The sequence below is a fragment of the Scyliorhinus canicula genome, chromosome 6 (genome assembly GCF_902713615.1).
Source record: "Scyliorhinus canicula chromosome 6, sScyCan1.1, whole genome shotgun sequence".
NCBI classification, from domain to species: domain Eukaryota; kingdom Metazoa; phylum Chordata; class Chondrichthyes; order Carcharhiniformes; family Scyliorhinidae; genus Scyliorhinus; species Scyliorhinus canicula.
Window position 1 is genome coordinate 8,441,045 of NC_052151.1, and position 18,303 is coordinate 8,459,347.

At 46.7% G+C, this 18,303-nt stretch overlaps 1 protein-coding gene across 1 annotated transcript in view; it reads left to right on the top strand.

The window, feature by feature from the left end:
- The window catches only part of LOC119966923 (dynein heavy chain 8, axonemal-like), a 1,786,259-nt gene that overhangs the window by 812,360 nt on the left and 955,596 nt on the right, over window positions 1-18,303 (top strand). The window contains exon 28 of the mRNA XM_038798881.1: window positions 14,654-14,780. Coding sequence (XP_038654809.1) covers window positions 14,654-14,780 — 127 coding nt within the window. The remainder of the gene's footprint in view (window positions 1-14,653; window positions 14,781-18,303) is intronic.

Genomic DNA, 18,303 nt, shown 5'->3' on the forward strand with positions numbered 1-18,303 from the left:
TCAGCCTGTGGAACTGCAGCTGAAGCAGTCACAGGATGATGCCTGCATCATGGAGTTCATATCCTGCTCCATGAATTGTACACCCTGCACCATGGAGTTCATACCCTGCACCATGAAGTTAATATCCTGCTCCATGATTTGTACACCCTGCACCATGGAGTTCATACCCTGCACCATGAAGTTCATACCCTGCACCATGAAGTTCATATCCTGCTCCATGATTTGTACACCCTGCACCAGGGAGTTCATACCCTGCACCATGAATTGCACACCCTGCACCATGGAGTTCATACCCTGCACCATGGAGTTTGTACCCTGCACCATGAAGTTCATACCCTGCACCATGAATTGCACACCCTGCACCATGGAGTTCATACCCTGCACCATGGAGTTCGTACCCTGCACCATGAAGTTCATACCCTGCACCATGAATTGCACATCCTGCACCATGGGGTTCATGCCTTCCGCCAGTGAAGGTCACAAGTATCGCACCAAGGTCTCCACTGCAGCTGCCACCCTCACAGTATTGACATGGCTGCCTCAGAGTGCCAGCATGATCTTCTTGGTCGGAAGGTGTGTGACTCCTCCAGTCGGCTGTTCAATCCACAAAGTGTAACTGATATGTCTTCCTGATGTTCTCGACTTTGCCTTTAGAACTCCAACAACTGAGGCATGACTGAGTCCAGAGGCACGCCATGTGCCTGGGCCTCAGCAGACCTTTGGCCTCCAGCAGTCCTCATGAGTGCAGGCACCCCATAACGTTCCTGCCTCCTCCTGCTGTGGATCAGACACAGTGAGGTGCTGACCAGTTTGTGATCCTGAGGCCTTTATAATGCTGAGTCCCACTGAGGTGTGTGTTAAAGCTGTGACAGTTTTTCAAAATCCATATCTGAGTCTTCAACATTCTCTGGGGTGCATCTGCACCTGGCTGGTGGAGACACTGGGTTCCTCCCCTGATTTACCTGCAAAGGAAGGGAGCTGAGAATAGATGCATGGCAAGGGCATAACGATTGAGGAGACAGGTCTCATGTTAGCTTGGTGCGATGGAGGATGTTTTTCTGGGTGCCTGTTCTCCTCTCCAGGGAGCTGGTGCTTCCCTGTGCTGCCAATACCTCCCAGACGAGGTTGGTGACCTTGCTTGACGGTCTCTTTCCTGTTCATGGGTTAAGGGTATCCCGATGCTCCTTCAACACATCCAGCAGTCTGCCAAAGGATGTCTCTGTGAATTTTTGGGTCAGACTTGTTTGCAGCCATTCTTTCCTTTGGATATCGAACAAGTGATGAGAAGCGCAGGGACGGTCTTTAAATGGCGTGCTCCACTGATTGGAGCACTAAGCTGATGGTTGGATGGGCGAATCAGAAGCTGCCCGCCTATCATGGCAGCAGCGTGAACCCCATGCTAAATATTTTTTTTCAAAATGGCTGAAAATATGGCCTGTTGACCTGCTACTGCTAAAGGCAGGCACTTCTTCTCCCACCTAAATCCACAGTAAGCCAAAGAATGGAAAAATTCCACCTCGGAAATTTAAATATCTCACTATATAAATTGTTGGAAGAATTCCGCATTCTTATTTCCAAATACCCTTATTTTCTGCATTTCTGGAACCTATGTATTTCTGTGCTATTACACTTCTGACCTCTTGTGCATCCCCAATTTCAATAGCACGATATCTGGCCATGCATCCAGCTGCCAAAACCCTATTCTTTGTAATTCCTTCCTCATCCTCTCCCTTTATTTTCATAAAGAAGATCCTTAAAACCTTGCTCTTTAACCAAACCTGTCCTCATATCGGGCAGAAATAGGGTGGGTACTCTTGAGCGAAGCACTGTGCAGGGCTAACTACCTCCTCATGAGCAAGGCTAAGCCTCATGCAGCTGAAAGTGGTGCACAGAACACAGCTGACAAGGACCTGAATGAGCAGGATTTTCCCGGAGGTGGAGGACAAATGTGAACAAAGCCAGGGAGGCCTGGCCAACCAGGCCCATATGTTCTGGGCATGCCCCAGTCTTGTCAGGTTCTGGACAGCCTTCTTTGAGGCAATGCCCAAGGTTGTGGGAGTGATGGTGGAGCCATGCCCAAGAGTGACAGTCTTTGGGGTATTGGACCAGTCAGAACAATTCATAGAGAAGAAGGCCAACGTCCTTGCTTTCACTTCTCTGATCACACACCATAGAATCCTCCTCAGATGGCAATCAGCAACACCACCCACAGCTACAGACTGGCTGGCAGACCTATCGGAATTTCTCCACCTGGAGAAGCTCAAGTTCACCATCTGAGGATCACAAAGCGTGGAGGGCATTCAACAACTTATTCCAGGACCTGCTCGAAGCAAACAGCCAATAGGGGGGTGGGGGGGGGGGTGGGCAGAGGTGGGGGGCAGGGGTATGGCAGCCAACGGGGCCACAGGTGCAGACAGGAAAGGGAGGGCGAGGAAGGGCGGCTAGGGGAAAAAGGAGGGGGAAGTCAGAAAACGGCCGATACAGAGACCTTGGACCTCAAACAAAGTCACAAGAAAAAGTGTAGCCATCTAAGATGACCATCTGCAAAGGACCATGGGAATTATGGCCAACCCAGGACTCAGACAGATACAGAGCCTATCTGTATCTGAAACACAGGTAACCAAGCCTGATGGAAACCCCCGCTCGTTTGCATTTTAATGGCCCATTTTCCCAGGACAATAGAACGTCAATCAAGCAACCGGTACACCCACAGACTGACTGACACCACTCCCTTTACTGAGAAAGCCCAACTGCCAACGTCAATGACTGCTAAGGACCTGCCCAGCTACCAAGGCACCCTCCCCTTTATTGGCTGAAATCGAAGACAGTGATCAGAGCCCTGTCGAACTATTGGTCCAAGGTTAAGGACCGCCCCAAAGAGCGTGAAATCCCAGAGGGATAAAAGAGAGCACAGCCATGTGTTCTGTCTCTTTTGGATCCAGCCTGTGCCAACCCAATTGCAGCAGGAACAGCCAGCCAAGTTCAAGACCAACGATCGCGACCTGACGGATGAGCCCAGCAGAGACAGAGCCACTTTCTTCGAACCAGCCAAGTGAAATCCAGATAAAGGACTTATTCATTTGCACAGTGCCGGTCGCCCTGAAGTTAAGTATAGGTTATTGCAGCTGATAGGTGTAGTTTAACGCGTAGTAGATATTGTGTTTGCATGTTGAGACAACTCTTGTGTATGTAAATAAACCACCTTTTGAACTAACTAACTGGTTCTGTGGTCCTTTGATCGATATAAGGGAAGGCTTGTGGTTCACCAACATTATTAATCGAGCAACAAAAGGACCCCCAAGGAAAGGCCGAGAACAGGATAGGGAAAGGGGAGATGAAAAGGGAGAGGTCAAATGATAAAAGGGGGAGGGAAGGAGGGTCACCGCCCAGATGTAAATGGCAGGTAATTGCCCATTGTACAGTGAGGGACCCAGGAAAGGACCCCGAAAGGGGCGGGGCTGGTTCAATGGGAGGGAAGGAGAGAGTGGATCGGCACAGAGGAAAATGACTTGTACAGGGGCTGGTTTAACACAGGGCTAAATCGCTGGCTTTTAATGCAGACCAAGGCAGGCCAGCAGCACGGTTCAATTCCTGCATCAGCCTCCCCGAACAGGCGGCGGAATGTGGTGACTAGGGGCTTTTCACAGTATCTTCATTTGAAGCCTACTTGTGACAATAAGCGAGTTTCATTTAATTGAAACCGGCGCATTTATCCTGACCAAATGTATTGTGTACAAAATTAAAAACTTCAATAAATTTTTTTTTTACGTTCTTCGATAATAGATGTTATTGTTAAGTTATGCGTCACAAGTTCTGCAGATTTTAGTTTTGGGTATGATATTCTTTCCATGAAAAATGTGAAACTGCATTTTATCTCTTGATTATTTGCTGTAACCAACATAAACCATCTATTTGTCATAAGAACATAAGAACTAGGAGCAGGAGTAGGCCATCTGGGACTTAACAGATATCTTTGCAGAATCCTTGAGCACGGGTGAGGTCCCGGTGGACTGGAGAATTGCTAATGCTGTCCCTTTGTTTAAGAAGGGTAGCAGGGTTAATCCAGGGAATTATAGACCTGTGAACTTGACGTCAGTGGTAGGCAAACTGTTGGAGAAGATACTGAGGGATAGGATCTATTCACATTTGGAAGAAAATAGACTTATAAGAACATAAGAACATAAGAACTAGGAGCAGGAGTAGGCCATCTGGCCCCTCGAGCCTGCTCCGCCATTCAATGACATCATGGCTGATCTTTTGTGGACTCAGCTCCACTTTCCGGCCCGAACACCATAACCCTTAATCCCTTTTTTCTTTCAAAAACTATCTATCTTTACCTTAAAAACATTTAATGAAGGAACCTCAACTGCTTCACTGGGCAAAGAATTCCATAGATGCACAACCCTTTGGGTGAAGAAGTTCCTCCTAAACTCAGTCCTGAATCTACTTCCCCTTATTTTGAGGCTATGCCCCCTAGTTCTGCTTTCACCCACCAGTGGAAACAACCTGCCCGCATCTATCCTATCTATTCCCTTAATAATTTTAAATGTTTCGATAAGATCCCCCCTCATCCTTCTAAATTCCAACGAGTACAGTCCCAGTCTACTCAACCTCTCCTCGGAATTCTTTCGCAAGTAAGGAGACCAAAACTGAACACAATACTCCAGGTGTGGCCGCACTAACACCTTATACAATTGCAGCATAACCTCCCTAGTCTTAAACTCCATCCCTCTAGCAATGAAGGACAAAATTCCATTTGCCTTCTTAATCACCTGTTGCACCTGTAAACCAACTTTCTGTGACTCATGCACTAGCACACCCAGGTCTCTCTGCACAGCAGCATGCTTTAATATTTTATTGTTTAAATAATAATCCCATTTGCTGTTATTCCTATCAAAATGGATAACCTCACATTTGTATTCCATCTGCAAGACCCTAGCCCATTCACTTAACCTATCCAAATCCCTCTGCAGACTTCCAGTATCCTCTGCACTTTTTGCTTTACCACTTATCTTAGTGTCATCTGCAAACTTAGACACATTGCCCTCGGTCCCCAACTCTAAATCATCTATGTAGATTGTGAACAATTGTGGGCACAACACAGATCTCTGAGGGACACCACTAGCTACTGATCACCAACCAGAGAAGCACCCATTAATCCCCACTCTTTGCTTTCTATTAATTAACCAATCCTCTATCCATGCTACTACTTTATCCTTAATGCCATGCATCTTTATCTTATGCAAGCAGCATTTTGTCAAACGCTTTCTGGAAATCCAGATATACCACATCCATTGGCTCCCCGTTATCTACTGCACTGGTAATGTCCTCAAACAATTCCACTAAATTAGTTAGGCATGACCTGCCCTTTATGAACCCATGCTGTGTCTGCCCAGTGGGACAATTTCTATCCAGATGCCTCGCTATTTCTTCCTTGATGATAGATTCCAGCATCTTCCCTACTACCGACGTTTCACTGGCCTATAATTTCCTCCTCTCGGCCTACCTCCTTTTTTAAACAGTGGTATCATGTTTGCTAATTTCCAATCCACCGGGACCACCCCAGAGTCTAGTGAATTTAGGTAAATCATCACTAGTGCATTTGCAATTTCCCTAGCCATTTCATTTAGCACTCTCGGATGCATTCCATCAGGGCCAGGTGACTTGTCTTCCTTTAGCCCCATTAGCTTGCCCATCACTACCTCGTTAGGCATAACAATCCTCTCAAGGTCATCACCTGTCATAACCTCATTTCTATCAGTCACTGGCATGTTATTTGTGTCTTCCACTGTGAAGACCGACCGAAAAAACCTGTTCAGTTCCTCAGCCATTTCTTCATCTCCCATTATTAAATCTCCCTTCTCATCCTCTAAAGGACCAATATTTACCTTAGCCACTCTTTTTTGCATTATATATTTGTAAAAACCTTTGCTGTCTGTTTTTATATTCTGAGCAAGCTTCCTCTCATACTCTATCTTACTCTTCTTTATAGTTTTTTTAGTAGCTTTCTGTTGCCCCTTAAATATTTCCCAGTCCTCTAGTCTCCCACCAATCTTTGCTTCAATGCTCTTTCCTTCAATTTGATACTCTCCCTTATTTCCTTAGATATCCACGGTCGATTTTCCCTCTTTCTACCGTCCTTCCTTTTTGTGGGTATAAACCTTTGCTGAGCACTGTGAAAAATCGCTTGGAAGGTTCTCCACTGTTCCTCAACTGTTCCACCATTAAGTCTTTGCTCCCAGTCTACCTTAGGTAGTTCTTCTCTCATCCCATTGTAATCTCCTTTGTTTAAACACAAAACACTAGTATTTGATTTTACCTTCTCACCCTCCATCTCTATTTTAAATTCCACCATATTGTGATCGCTCCTTCCGAGAGGATCCCTAACTATGAGATCATGAATCAATCCTGTTTCATTACACAGGACAAGATCTAGTACCACTTTTTCCCTCGTAGGTTCCGTTACATACTGTTCTAGGAAACTATCGCGGATACATTCTATAAACACCTCCTCAAGATTGCCTTGACCGACCTGGTTAAACCAATCGACATGTAGATTAAAATCCCCCATGATAACTGCTGTACCATTTCTACATGCATCAGTTATCTCTTTGTTTATTGCCTGCCCCACCATAATGTTACTATTTGGTGGCCGATAGACTCCTCCTATCAGTGACTTTTTCTCCTTACTATTCCTGATTTCCACCCAAATGGATTCAACCTCATCCTCCATAGCACCGATATCATCCCTAAATATTGCCCGGATGTCATCCTTAAATAACAGAGCTACACCACCTCCCTTACCATCCACTCTGTCCTTCCTAATAGTTTGATACCCGCGGATATTTTACTCCCAGTCGTGACCATCCTTTAACCATGTTTCAGTAATGGCCACTAAATCATAGTCATTCACGATGATTTGCGCCATCAACTCATTTACTTTATTCCGAATACTACGAGCATTCAGGTAAAGTACACTTATGTTGTTTTTTTTACCTCTGTTTTGAATCTTAATATCTCCAGTTTTATTCCTTTTAGTATTACTGGGCCTATTCACTGAGCTCCCCTCAGTCACTGTACCTTGTACTGTCGCCCTTTTTGATTTTTGACTATGTCTTCTCTGCCTTGCACTTTCTCCCTTACTTCCTTTTGCTTCTGTCCCTGTTTTACTACCTCCCAACTTCCTGCATCGGTTCCCATCTCCCTGCCACATTAGTTTAAACCCTCCCCAACAGCTCTAGCAAACACCTCCCCTAGGACATCGGTTCCAGTCCTACCCAGGTGCAGACCGTCCAGTTTGTACTGGTCCCACCTCCCCCAGAACTGGTCCCAATGCCCCAGGAATTTGAATCCCTCCCTCTTGCACCATCTCTCGAGCCACGCATTCATCCTATCTATCCTGACATTCCTACTCTGACTAGCTCGTGGCACTGGTAGCAATCCTGAGATTACTACCTTTGAGGTCCTACTTTTTAGTTTAACTCCTAACTCCCTGAATTCAGCTTGTAGGACCTCAGCCCGTTTTTTACCTATATCGTTGGTGCCTATGTGTACCACGACAGCTGGCTGGCAGGGAAATAACCGCAGGGGACACCTGCACTGCCTTCCTACTCTTGCTCTTTCTTTTGGTCACCCATTTTCTATCTCCCTCATTAACTTTCACCTGCGGTGTGACCAACTCGCTAAACGTGCTATCCACGACCTCCTCAGCATCGCGGATGCTCCAAAGTGTGTCCATCCGCAGCTTCAGAGCCGTCAAGCGGTCTAACAGGAGCTGCAACTGAACACACTTCTTGCACGTGAAAGAGCCAGGGACAGTGGACGTATCTCTGAGCTCCCACATCGCACACGAGGAGCATGACATGGGTCTGGGATCTCCTGCCATGTCTTAAACCTTAGGTAAACTTACACAACTACGATTTCAAAATAAAAATAAATAAATTAGACAATGAAAGAAAAACTACTTACCAGTCACTTACCAGGGTTAAAAAGCACCTCCAAAAAAGCGCCTTCTCTCACTCTGCACAGAATTACCTCACTGCACCAAATTACCAAGTTGCAATTCCCACTCTGGATGTGTCTCACTCCAGCTATGTCTCTTTGACCTGCGCAAGCTTCTTACCTGATATTCCCTAGAGGAGGTGGAAGGGTGGGGGACACTGCAAGTGCAGTGTCTCGGGTTTAGCAACCGCCCAACTTGTTACAGGCACTCACCTTCCCGACAGGCCCCTGCTCCCGCCGAAAATCCAGAGGCTGCTCCCGCTGGAAGGTACGCAAATTTAAAGGTACTCACTCACCTTCCTGACAGGCCCCTGCTCCCGCCGAAAATCCGGAGGCTGCTCCCGCTGAAAGGTAAGCAAATTTAAAAGTACTCACTCATCTTCACGACAGGCCCCTGCTCCCACTTCCCAACGACCGTGATTGGTTTTTTTTGGTTAGAGGAGGGGGTAGGGAGGGAAACACTGAGATAGGCAGCATGGTTTTGTGCAGGGAAGGTGATGTCTTACAAACCTAATAGAATTCTTTGAGGAAGTGACAAAGTTAATTGATGAGGGAAGGGCTGTAGATGTCATATACATGGACTTCAGTAAAGCATTTGATAAGGTTTCCCATGGCAGGTTGATGTAAAAGTTGTATGGGGTTCAGGGTGTACTAGCTAGATGGATAAAGAACTGGCTGGGCAACAGGAGACAAAGAGTAGTGGTGGAAGGGAGTGTCTCAAAATGGAAAAAGGTGACTAGTGATGTTCCACAGGCATCCGTGCTCGGACCACTGTTGTTTGTGAAATACATAAATGATCTGGACGAAGGTATAAGTGGTCTGATGAGCAGGTTTGCAGATGATACTAAGACTGGTGGAGTTGCAGATAGCGAGGCGGTCTGTCAGAGAATACAGCAAAATATAGATAGATTGTAGAGTTGGGCAGAGAAATGGCAGATGGAGTTCAATCCAGGCAAATGCGAGGTGATGCATTTTGGAAGATCTAATTCAAGAGCAGACTATATGGTCAATGGAAGGGTCCTGGGGAAAATTGATGTACAGAGAGATCTGGGAGTTCAGGTCCATTGTACCTTGAAGGTGGCAACGCAGGTCGATAGAGTGGTCAAGAAGGCATACAGCATGCTTGCCTTCATTGGACGGGGTATTGAGTACAAGAGTCGGCAGGTCATGTTACAGTTGCATAGGACTTTGGCTAGGCCACATTTGGAATACTGCGTGCAGTTCTGGTCGCCACATTACCAGAAGGATGTGGATGCTTTAGAGAGGGCGCAGAGGAGGTTCACCAGGATGTTGCCTAGTATGGAGGGTGCTAGCTATGAAGAAAGGTTGAGTAGATTAGGATTGTTTTCATTGGAAAGACAGAGGTTGAGGGGAGACCTGATTGAGGTCTACAAAATTATGAGAGGTATGGACAGGGTGGATAGCAACAAGCTTTTTCCAAGAGTGGGGGTGTCAATTACAAGGGGTCACGATTTCAAGGTGAGAGGGGGAAAGTTTAAGGGAGATGTGCGTTGAAAGTTTTTTACGCAGAGGGTGGTGGGTGCCTGGAATGCTTTGCCAGCGGAGGTGGTAGAGGCGGGTACGATAGCATCATTTAAGATGCATCTGAACAGATATATGAACGGGTGGGAAACAGAGAGAAGTAGACCTTGGAAAATAGGCAACATGTTTAGATAAAGGATCTGGATCGGCGCAGGCTGGGAGAGCCGAAGGGCCTGTTCCCGTGCTGTAATTTTCTTTGCTCTTTGTTCTTTTTTTCTATCTGGCCCCTCGAGCCTGTGCCACCATTCAATGAGATCATGGCTGATCTTTTGTGGACTCAGCTCCACTTTCCGGCCCGAACACCATAACCCTTAATCCCTTTATTCTTCAAAAAACTATCTATCTTTTTCTTTAAAACATTTAATGAAGGAGCCTCTACTGCTTCACTGGGCAAGGAATTCCATAGATTCACAACCCTTTGAAGAAGTTCCTCCTAAACTCAGTTCTAAATCTACTTCCCCTTATTTTGAGGCTATACCCCCTAGTTCTGCTTTCACCCTCCAGTGGAAACAACCTGCCCACATCAATCCTATCTATTCCCTTCATAATTTTATATGTTTCTGTAAGATCCCCCCTCATCCTTCTTAATTCCAATGAGTACAGTCCCAGTCTGCTCAACCTCTCCTCGTAATCCAACCCTTTCAGCTCTGGTATTAACCTAGTGAATCTCCTCTGCACACCCTCCAGTGCCAGTCCGTCCTTTCTCAAGTAAGGAGACCAAAACCGAAGACAATACTCCAGGTATGGCCTCACTAACACCTAATACAATTGCAGCATAAAAAAAAAGAAAAATTAAAATCGTTTATTGTCACGAGTAGGCTTCAATGAAGTTACTGTGAAAAGCCCCTAGTCGCCACATTCCGGCACCTGTTCGGGGAGGCTGGTACGGGTATCGAACTGTGCTGCTGGCCTGCTTGGTCTGCTTTAAAAGCCAGCGATTTAGCTTAGTGAGCTAAGCCAGCCCCATCCCTCCCTAACCTCCGTGGTCTTAAATTCCATCCCTCTAGCAATGAAGGACAACATTCCATTTGCCTTCTTAATCACCTGTTGCACCTGTAAACCAACTTTTTGCGACTCATGCACTAGCACACCCAGGTCTCTGCACGGCAGCATGCTTTAATATTTTATCATTTAAATAATAATCCCATTTGCTATTATTCCTACCAAAATGGATAACCTCACATTTGTCAACATTGTATTCCATCTGCCAGACCCTAGTCATTCACTTAACCTATCCAAATCCCTCTGCAGACTTCCAGTATCCTCTGCACTTTTCGCTTTACCACTCATCTTTGTGTCATCTGCAAACTTGGACACATTGCCCTTGGTCCCCAACTCCAAATCATCTGTGTAAATTGTGAACAATTGTGGGCCCAACACCGATCCCTGAGGGACACCACTAGCAACTGAGTGGCACCTTGTCAAAGGCTTTCTAGAAATCCAGATATACCACATCCAGGGGCTGTTTAGCACACTGGGCTAAATCGCTGGCTTTGAAAGCAGACCAAGGCAGGCCAGCAGCACTGTTCGATTCCCGTAGCAGCCTCCCCGAACAGGCGCTGGAATGTGGCGACTAGGGCCTTTTCACCGTAACTTCATTGTAGCCTACTCGTCACAATAAGCGATTTTCATTGGCTCCCCGTTATCTACTGCACTGGTAATGCCCTCAAAAAATTCCACTAAATTAGTTATGCACGACCTGCCCTTTATGAACCCATGCTGTGTCTGCCCAATGGGACAATTTCTATCCAGATGCCTCGCTATTTCTTCTTTGATTATAGATTCCAGCATCTTCCCTATACCGAAGTTAAGGTCACTGGCCTATAAAATCCCGCTCTCTGCCTACCTCATTTTTTAAACAGTGGTGTCACGTTTTCTAATTTCCAATCCACCGGGACCACCCCAGAGTCTAGTGAATCTTGGTAAATTATCACTAATGCATTTGCAATTTCCCTAGCCATCTCTTTTAGCACTCTGGGATGCATTCTATCAGGGCCAGGAGACTTGTCTACCTTTAGCCCCATTAGCTTGCCCATCACTGCCTCCTTCGTGAAAACAATCCTCTCAAGGTCCTCACCTGTCATAGCCTCACTTCTATCAGTCACTGGCATGTTATTTGTGTCTTCCACTGTGAAGACCGACCCAAAAAACCTGTTCAGTTCCTCGGCCATTTCCTCATCTCCCATTATTAAAACCCCCTTCTCATCCTCTAAAGGACCAATATTTACCTTAGCCACTCTTTTTTGTTTTATATATTTGTAGAAACCTTTACTATCTGTTTTTATATTCTGAGCAAGTTTACTCTCATAATCTATTTTACTCTTCTTTTTAGCTTTTTTAGTAGCTTTCTGTTGCCCCCTAAAGATTTCCCAGTCCTCCAGTCTCCCACCAATCTTTGCCATTTCGTATGCTTTTTCCTTCAATTTGATACTCGCCCTTATTTCCTTCGATATCCATGGTCGATTTTCCCTCTTTCTATCGTCCTTCCTTTTTATTGGTAAAAACCTTTGCTGAGCACTGTGAAAAATCGCTTGGGAGGTTCTCCACTGTTCCTCAACTGTTCCACCATAAAGTCTTATCCTCCATAGCACCGATGTCATCCCTTACTATGTCCGGATGTCATCCTTAAATAACAGAGTTGATTTTCTCCATCAACTCATTCACTTTATTCCAAATACTATGAGCATTCAGGTAAAGTACATTTATGTTGTTTTTTTTTACCTCTGTTTTGAATCTTAACATCTCCAGTTTTATTCCTTTTGGTATTACTGGGCTTATTCACTGAGCTCCCCTCAGTCACTGTACCTTGTACTGTCGCCCTTTTTGATTTTTGACTATGGCTTCTCTGCCTTACACTTTCCCCCTTACTTCCTTTTGCTTCTGTGCCTGTTTCACTACCTTCCAACTTCCTGCATCGGTTCCCATCATGGTGTTGCTTGGGTCACATTGAGGAATTGAATAAACGATTGTGATAGACAGTAGGATTATTAGTTAGAATAATGTAGATGATAGTACAGGTCTGAGGGTAGTGAGTTCACAGACAGAGAACAAAGGGATTGAGCACAGCATGGCAGGAAGGGGGGAGGGGAGCCTCGAATCATGGAGAGAATGCTGAAAAGGATGCTGGGTAACAAGAGGCCCAGGTTTGGGGAATGCGAAGTGAGCCAATCAGGATATATGGCCAGGTCAGGAGGTGTATAGAATGACCTATGGGAAGCTTGTATGCGAATCTTGATGCTAATTTAAATATATGTGCAGTGATCTCTTTGTTCTTGATGTGGAGATGCCAGCGTTGGACTGGGGTGAGCGCAGTAAGAAGTCTTACAACACCAGTTTAAAGTCCAACAGGTTTGTTTCAAACACGAGCTTTCGGAGCACTGCTCCTTCCTCAGGTGAATGGAGAGGTATGTTCCAGAAACATTTATACAGACAAAGTCAGAGATGCCGGACAATGCTTGGAATGCAAGCATTTGCGGGTAATCAAATCATTACAGATCCAGAGAGAGGGATAATCCCAGGTTAAAGAGGTGTGAATTGTCTCAAACCAGGACAGTTGGTAGGATTTTGCAAGTCCAGGCCTGTTGGTCGGGTGGGTGAATGTAATGCGACATGAATCCAAGATCCTGGTTGAGGCCGCACTCATGCCTGCGGAACTTAGCTGTAAGCTTTTGCTCGGCAATTCTGCGTTGTCGCGTGTCTTGAAGACCGCCTTGGCGAACGCTTACCCGGAGATCAGAGGCTGAGTACCCTTGACTGCTGAAGTGTTCTCCGACTGGAAGGGAACATTCCTGCCTGGTGATTGTCGCACGATGCCCGTTCATTTGTTGTCGCAGTGTCTGCATAGTCTCGCCAATGTACCACGCTTCGGGACATCCCTTCCTGCAGCGTATGAGGCAGACTATATTGGTCGAGTCGCACGAGTAGGTGCCGTGTACCTGGTGGGTGGTGTTTCCACGTGTAATGGTGATATCCATGTCGATGATCTGGCATGTCTTGCAGTGATTGCCCTGGCAGGGTTGTGTGGTGTTGTGGTTGCTGTTCTGAAGGCTGGGTAATTTACTGCAGACAATGGTTTGTTTGAGGTTGCGCGGTTGTTTGAAGGCCAGCAGTGGGGGTGTGGGGATGACCTTGGCAAGATGTTCATCTTCATTGATGATGTGTTGAAGGATGCGAAGAAGATGCTGTAGTTTCTCCGCCCCAGGAAAGTACTGGACGACGAAGGGTACTCTGTCAGTTGTGTCCCGTGTTTGTCTTCTGAGGAGGTCGGTGCGGTTTTTTGCTGTGATGCGTTGGAACTGTCGCCTGTGTGTTCTGAATTCCTAAGGTGTGAGTCAGCCTTGCAAGTTGGTTATCAATAAATAATACTATACCTACGAATCCATCTTGCATTTTATTGAGGCCAGACTGACGGGTCAAGAGTTTAATATTAACAACATGTTTAATTTGTATTTTCGTTTATTAATTTGCTCCTGGGATATGGATTCAAATGGCATGTATGAATAATTTCAACATTCAGTTAACTGCCATCAGCTAGCATTAATAGTATGGTCAAACCTATGAACATGACTAATATTTAAGTTTCAAATTCTGGAAATAGGATTCATGGGGCGGGGTTCTCCGGTCTCCGACGGCGAAATCGCGTTCGACGATCGACTGGACAATCCCCGTTGGTGCCAAAATCAGGGGCGGCACCACTTTTGCGATGCTCCACCCCCTCCAAAGCGGCGTACTTGCCATATGGATGGCCTCAGGACGTCACCTGACGCCCTCCCCTGATTCTCCGCCCCCGATGGGCTGGGTTCCTGATCACGTGGGTCACTCATGCTAAAACACCACTGTTCCCACTCCGGCATTAGCACTTAGTCTCAAAATCAGAGAATCCAGCCTATGGAGTTAGGTTTGAAAAGATATTCTGCATTTGAACATAAGTAGAAAGTTAAAAATGCTTAAATCAATTCCACTGGGGAAGAAAATCTATAAATTTTAAATTATGATTTTTTAAATAATGCCCATGATCCTCAGCAAATGATACGCCTTTCAAATCCAGTAACTCAAAACATTATGTGGATTAACTTAAATTCATAATTTATTTCCAATCGTTTCTACACAGAAATTTATGAACAGTAATCCCAGTCTGTACGAGCTCCGAACAAAAATAGAGTACTATGCTGCTTTCGAACGAGAGATTGAGGAAATCAGCTCCACCATTAAAGTAGACTTTATTGAACTGAATACAGGTACGTTTTGCACAATGAATAAGATTTTTTTCTTCATGCCTCATGTTGTCATACACATAAAAATTGTCATTGCCTCATTATTAAGTGGAAAATAATCACCTGAATTAGAGGCCGGATTCTTCATCCAGAATCGTGAATCGCAATTTGGCAGAGAATTATGCATCAGCCAAAAATCAAGTAAGGCGCCGGGAGCCCAACGGAATGCCATGCTCTGGTGTCTTGACAGTGGAATGAATGCGATCCAAGCCACGCGTCAAAATGGGCATGCAAAATTATACAGGACCTGCCATTAGCATATAATTAACGGGCCCAACACGGTGATGATGGCGCAGTTTACTTGTGATATTTAAAATTGGGAAACATGTGCCATGGCCAGTGAGGGAGAGAGAGGAGGTTAGATATGTTTCCAAAGACCGTAGAACATAGAACACACAGTGCAGAAGGAGGCCATTCGGTCCATGGAGTCTGCACCAACCCACTTAAGCCCTCACTTCCACCCTATCCCCAGAACCAAATAACCCCTCTTCACCTTTATGGACACTAAGGGTAATTTATCATGGCCAATCCACCTAACCTGCACATCTTTGGACTGTGGGAGGAAGCCGGAGCACCCGGAAGAAACCCATACAGACATGGGGAGAATGTGCCGACTCCACACAGACAGTGACCCAGCGGGGAATCAAACCTGGGACCATGGCGCTGTGAAGCCACAGTGCTATCCACTTGTGCTACCATGCTGCCCACTGAGGCGCAACAATGGACTTCCAATTGTGCCGCTGGCCGGAGCTGTCTTCCAGTGCCGGGGGGAGTGGTTTGGAGGGGGTGGCAGTGGATAGGCCAGTGGGTCGGGGTGTCCCTCTGGGCTCAGAGTGTCCAGGCACGGACCACCATTATAGCAGCCTGAAAGTAGCTATCTGACTTCCCAATGTGCCCTGTAGATGTGGAGAGCGCCACTGGACATATGGGTCCCCCACCCTTCCCGCAGGCCATACCCCAGGAGCCTAAATACCATGCCGGTCCAGTACAGCCCATGGCCCAACAGGTGTTGGCACACCCCAGAAACCATCCAAGGCACTGCCCTGCTTCATATACCATGGCTGTCGGCACCCTTCCTGGTGTCTTGCCAGTGACACTCTCAGCCAGCCCACTACGCAGGACCATCCGCTGTCACCAAGCCCTGCATGCCCACTTCACCCCTGCCCCAATCTGTCCTGTCGCAGACAATTAGGCACAACGCAGTGCCAAACACAAAGGACCCCAGCACACTGCAACTAAGGTCTCAACAGCTGCCTACCCTTTGGGACAAGGGGTGCGATGCAGAGGGCAAAGTGTCAGGTGGAATGGCAGGGGATACACCAGCAATGGGGCAGGGGTGTGCACATGTAGGGGCAGGGGAAGTCCATTGGAACTGTTTGGTAACAGGAGTACTCACCATGCTCATCTTCTGCCCTTTGCCCCCAGCAGAAAATGGAGTTTGGTATAAAGCCAGGAGTGGTTGGCACCGCCTGGCTGTCGCAGTCCTGGCGGGTGCACTGAGGCTGTATGAGCAGGAGCTGCCCGGGTTAGACCTTGCAGAACAGGAGCCTGCCCCAGAGCTGCAGGAGCTAGCCAGTGATGATGGAGAGCCTGCCATCCAGCAAGCTGAGAAGGAGATGGGAAGGATGCATCACATCAAGACTCATGTATATCGGTCTGTCGTTCGAGGGCCTGCCAGGTTGAGTGCCGCCGACAATTGCGGCTGAGTGGGCAGACTGTGAAATGTCTGTGCCGGATCATGGCAGATCTGGAACTGCAGAGGTATGGGGGAGTACGCATGCTCCTGGTGGCCGTCAAGGTGACGGTCATTCTGAACGTCTTTTCAACGATCTCCTTCCAGGCGTGGAGTAGGGACCTGTCTGGGATCTTCCAGAACTCCATGCAGAGATGTATCCATGCAGTTATGGAGGACCTGTATGTCCGTGCAGCACAATACATCCACCTTGATATGGACTGATCCCATCCCAGCCAATGGGGTTTGCCACCATCGCTGGGATGCCCCAGGTGTGGCGCTAACAATTGCACACAAAGACTCGAGACATGTATAATCGAGGCTTTATTGCTGTGTGATGCTATTCCTCCAGCAGCAGCTGTAGAATAAGATCTCAGTGACTCACACGCATATTTATACACAAGCTCCCTGTGGGCAGAGCTAGCCGGCAAGGGCTTACCGGAAGAACCTGTATTACAGGTACAGCCATATATCCCCCTATTGCAAGTACACATATCTACAGTGGTTATATCACCACATCAGGTATAAGGGTGGTCGATGGAATGCATGTCCCCATAGCATGGTTGCTGTTCCCCTGAAGGCTGGGTAGTTTTCAGCAAACAATAGTCTGTTTGAGGTTGCGTGATTGTTTGAAGGCAATTATGGGAGTGTGGGGATGACCTTGGCAAGATGTTCATCTTCAACGATGACGTGTTGAAGGCCCCGAAGAAGATGTCGTAGTTTCTCCGCTCCGGGGATGTACTGGATGACGAAGGGTATTCTGTTGGTTGTGTCCCGTGTTTGGCTTTTCAGGAGGTCGGTGCGGTTTTGTGCTGTGGCGCGTTGGAACTGTCGATCGTTGAGTCAAGCGCCATATCCCGTTCATACGAGCGCATATTTCAGCATCTGTACATTCAGATGTCTGTTACATTCCTCCTCATCTGAGCAGATCCTATGTATACGGAGGGCTTGTCCATAAGGGATGGCTTCTTTAATGTGTTTAGGGTGGAAGCTGGAGAAGTGGAGCATCGTGAGATTATCCGTGGGCTTGCAGTAAAGCAAAGTGCTTTGGTGACAGTACTTCATGGAGATGAGTGTGTCTAAGAATGCAACTGATTTTTGAGAGTAGTCCATAGTGAGTCTGATGGTGGGTTGGAACTTATTGATGTCATCGTGTAGTCGTTTCAGTGATTCTTCGTCGTGGATCCAAAGGAAAAATTGTCATTGATGTATCTGGTGTATAACATCGGTTGAAGGTCCTGTAAGGTGAAGAGGTCTTGTTCGAGCTTGTGCATGAAGATGTTGGCATATTGAGGTGCAAATTTGGTCCCCATGGCTGTTCCGTGTGACTGGATGAAGAACTTGTTGTCGAAGGTGAAGACATTGTGATCCAGGATGAAGCGGCTGAGTCTGGAAATTGGCATTTGTTGGTGTTGAGTACTGAGGCCGTTGCGGCAATGCCGTCGTCATGGGAGATGCTGGTATAGAGTGCAGAGACGTCCATTGTGATGAGGAATATTCATGGTTCAACTGGTCCATGGGTGCTGAGTTTCTGTAAGAAGTTCGTAATGTCACGACAGAAGCGGGGGTGTCCATATTATGATGGGTTTCAAGATATCCTCGATGTAGCCAGAGAGGTTCTCACACAGGGTCCCATTGCCTGATACGATAGGATGGCCTGGTGTACTGGGTTTGTGTATTTTCAGGGGCAGTAGAAATGTCGAATGCGGGGAGTACGTGGGATGAGAGCACGTAGGGTATTCTGAAGGTCTTGAT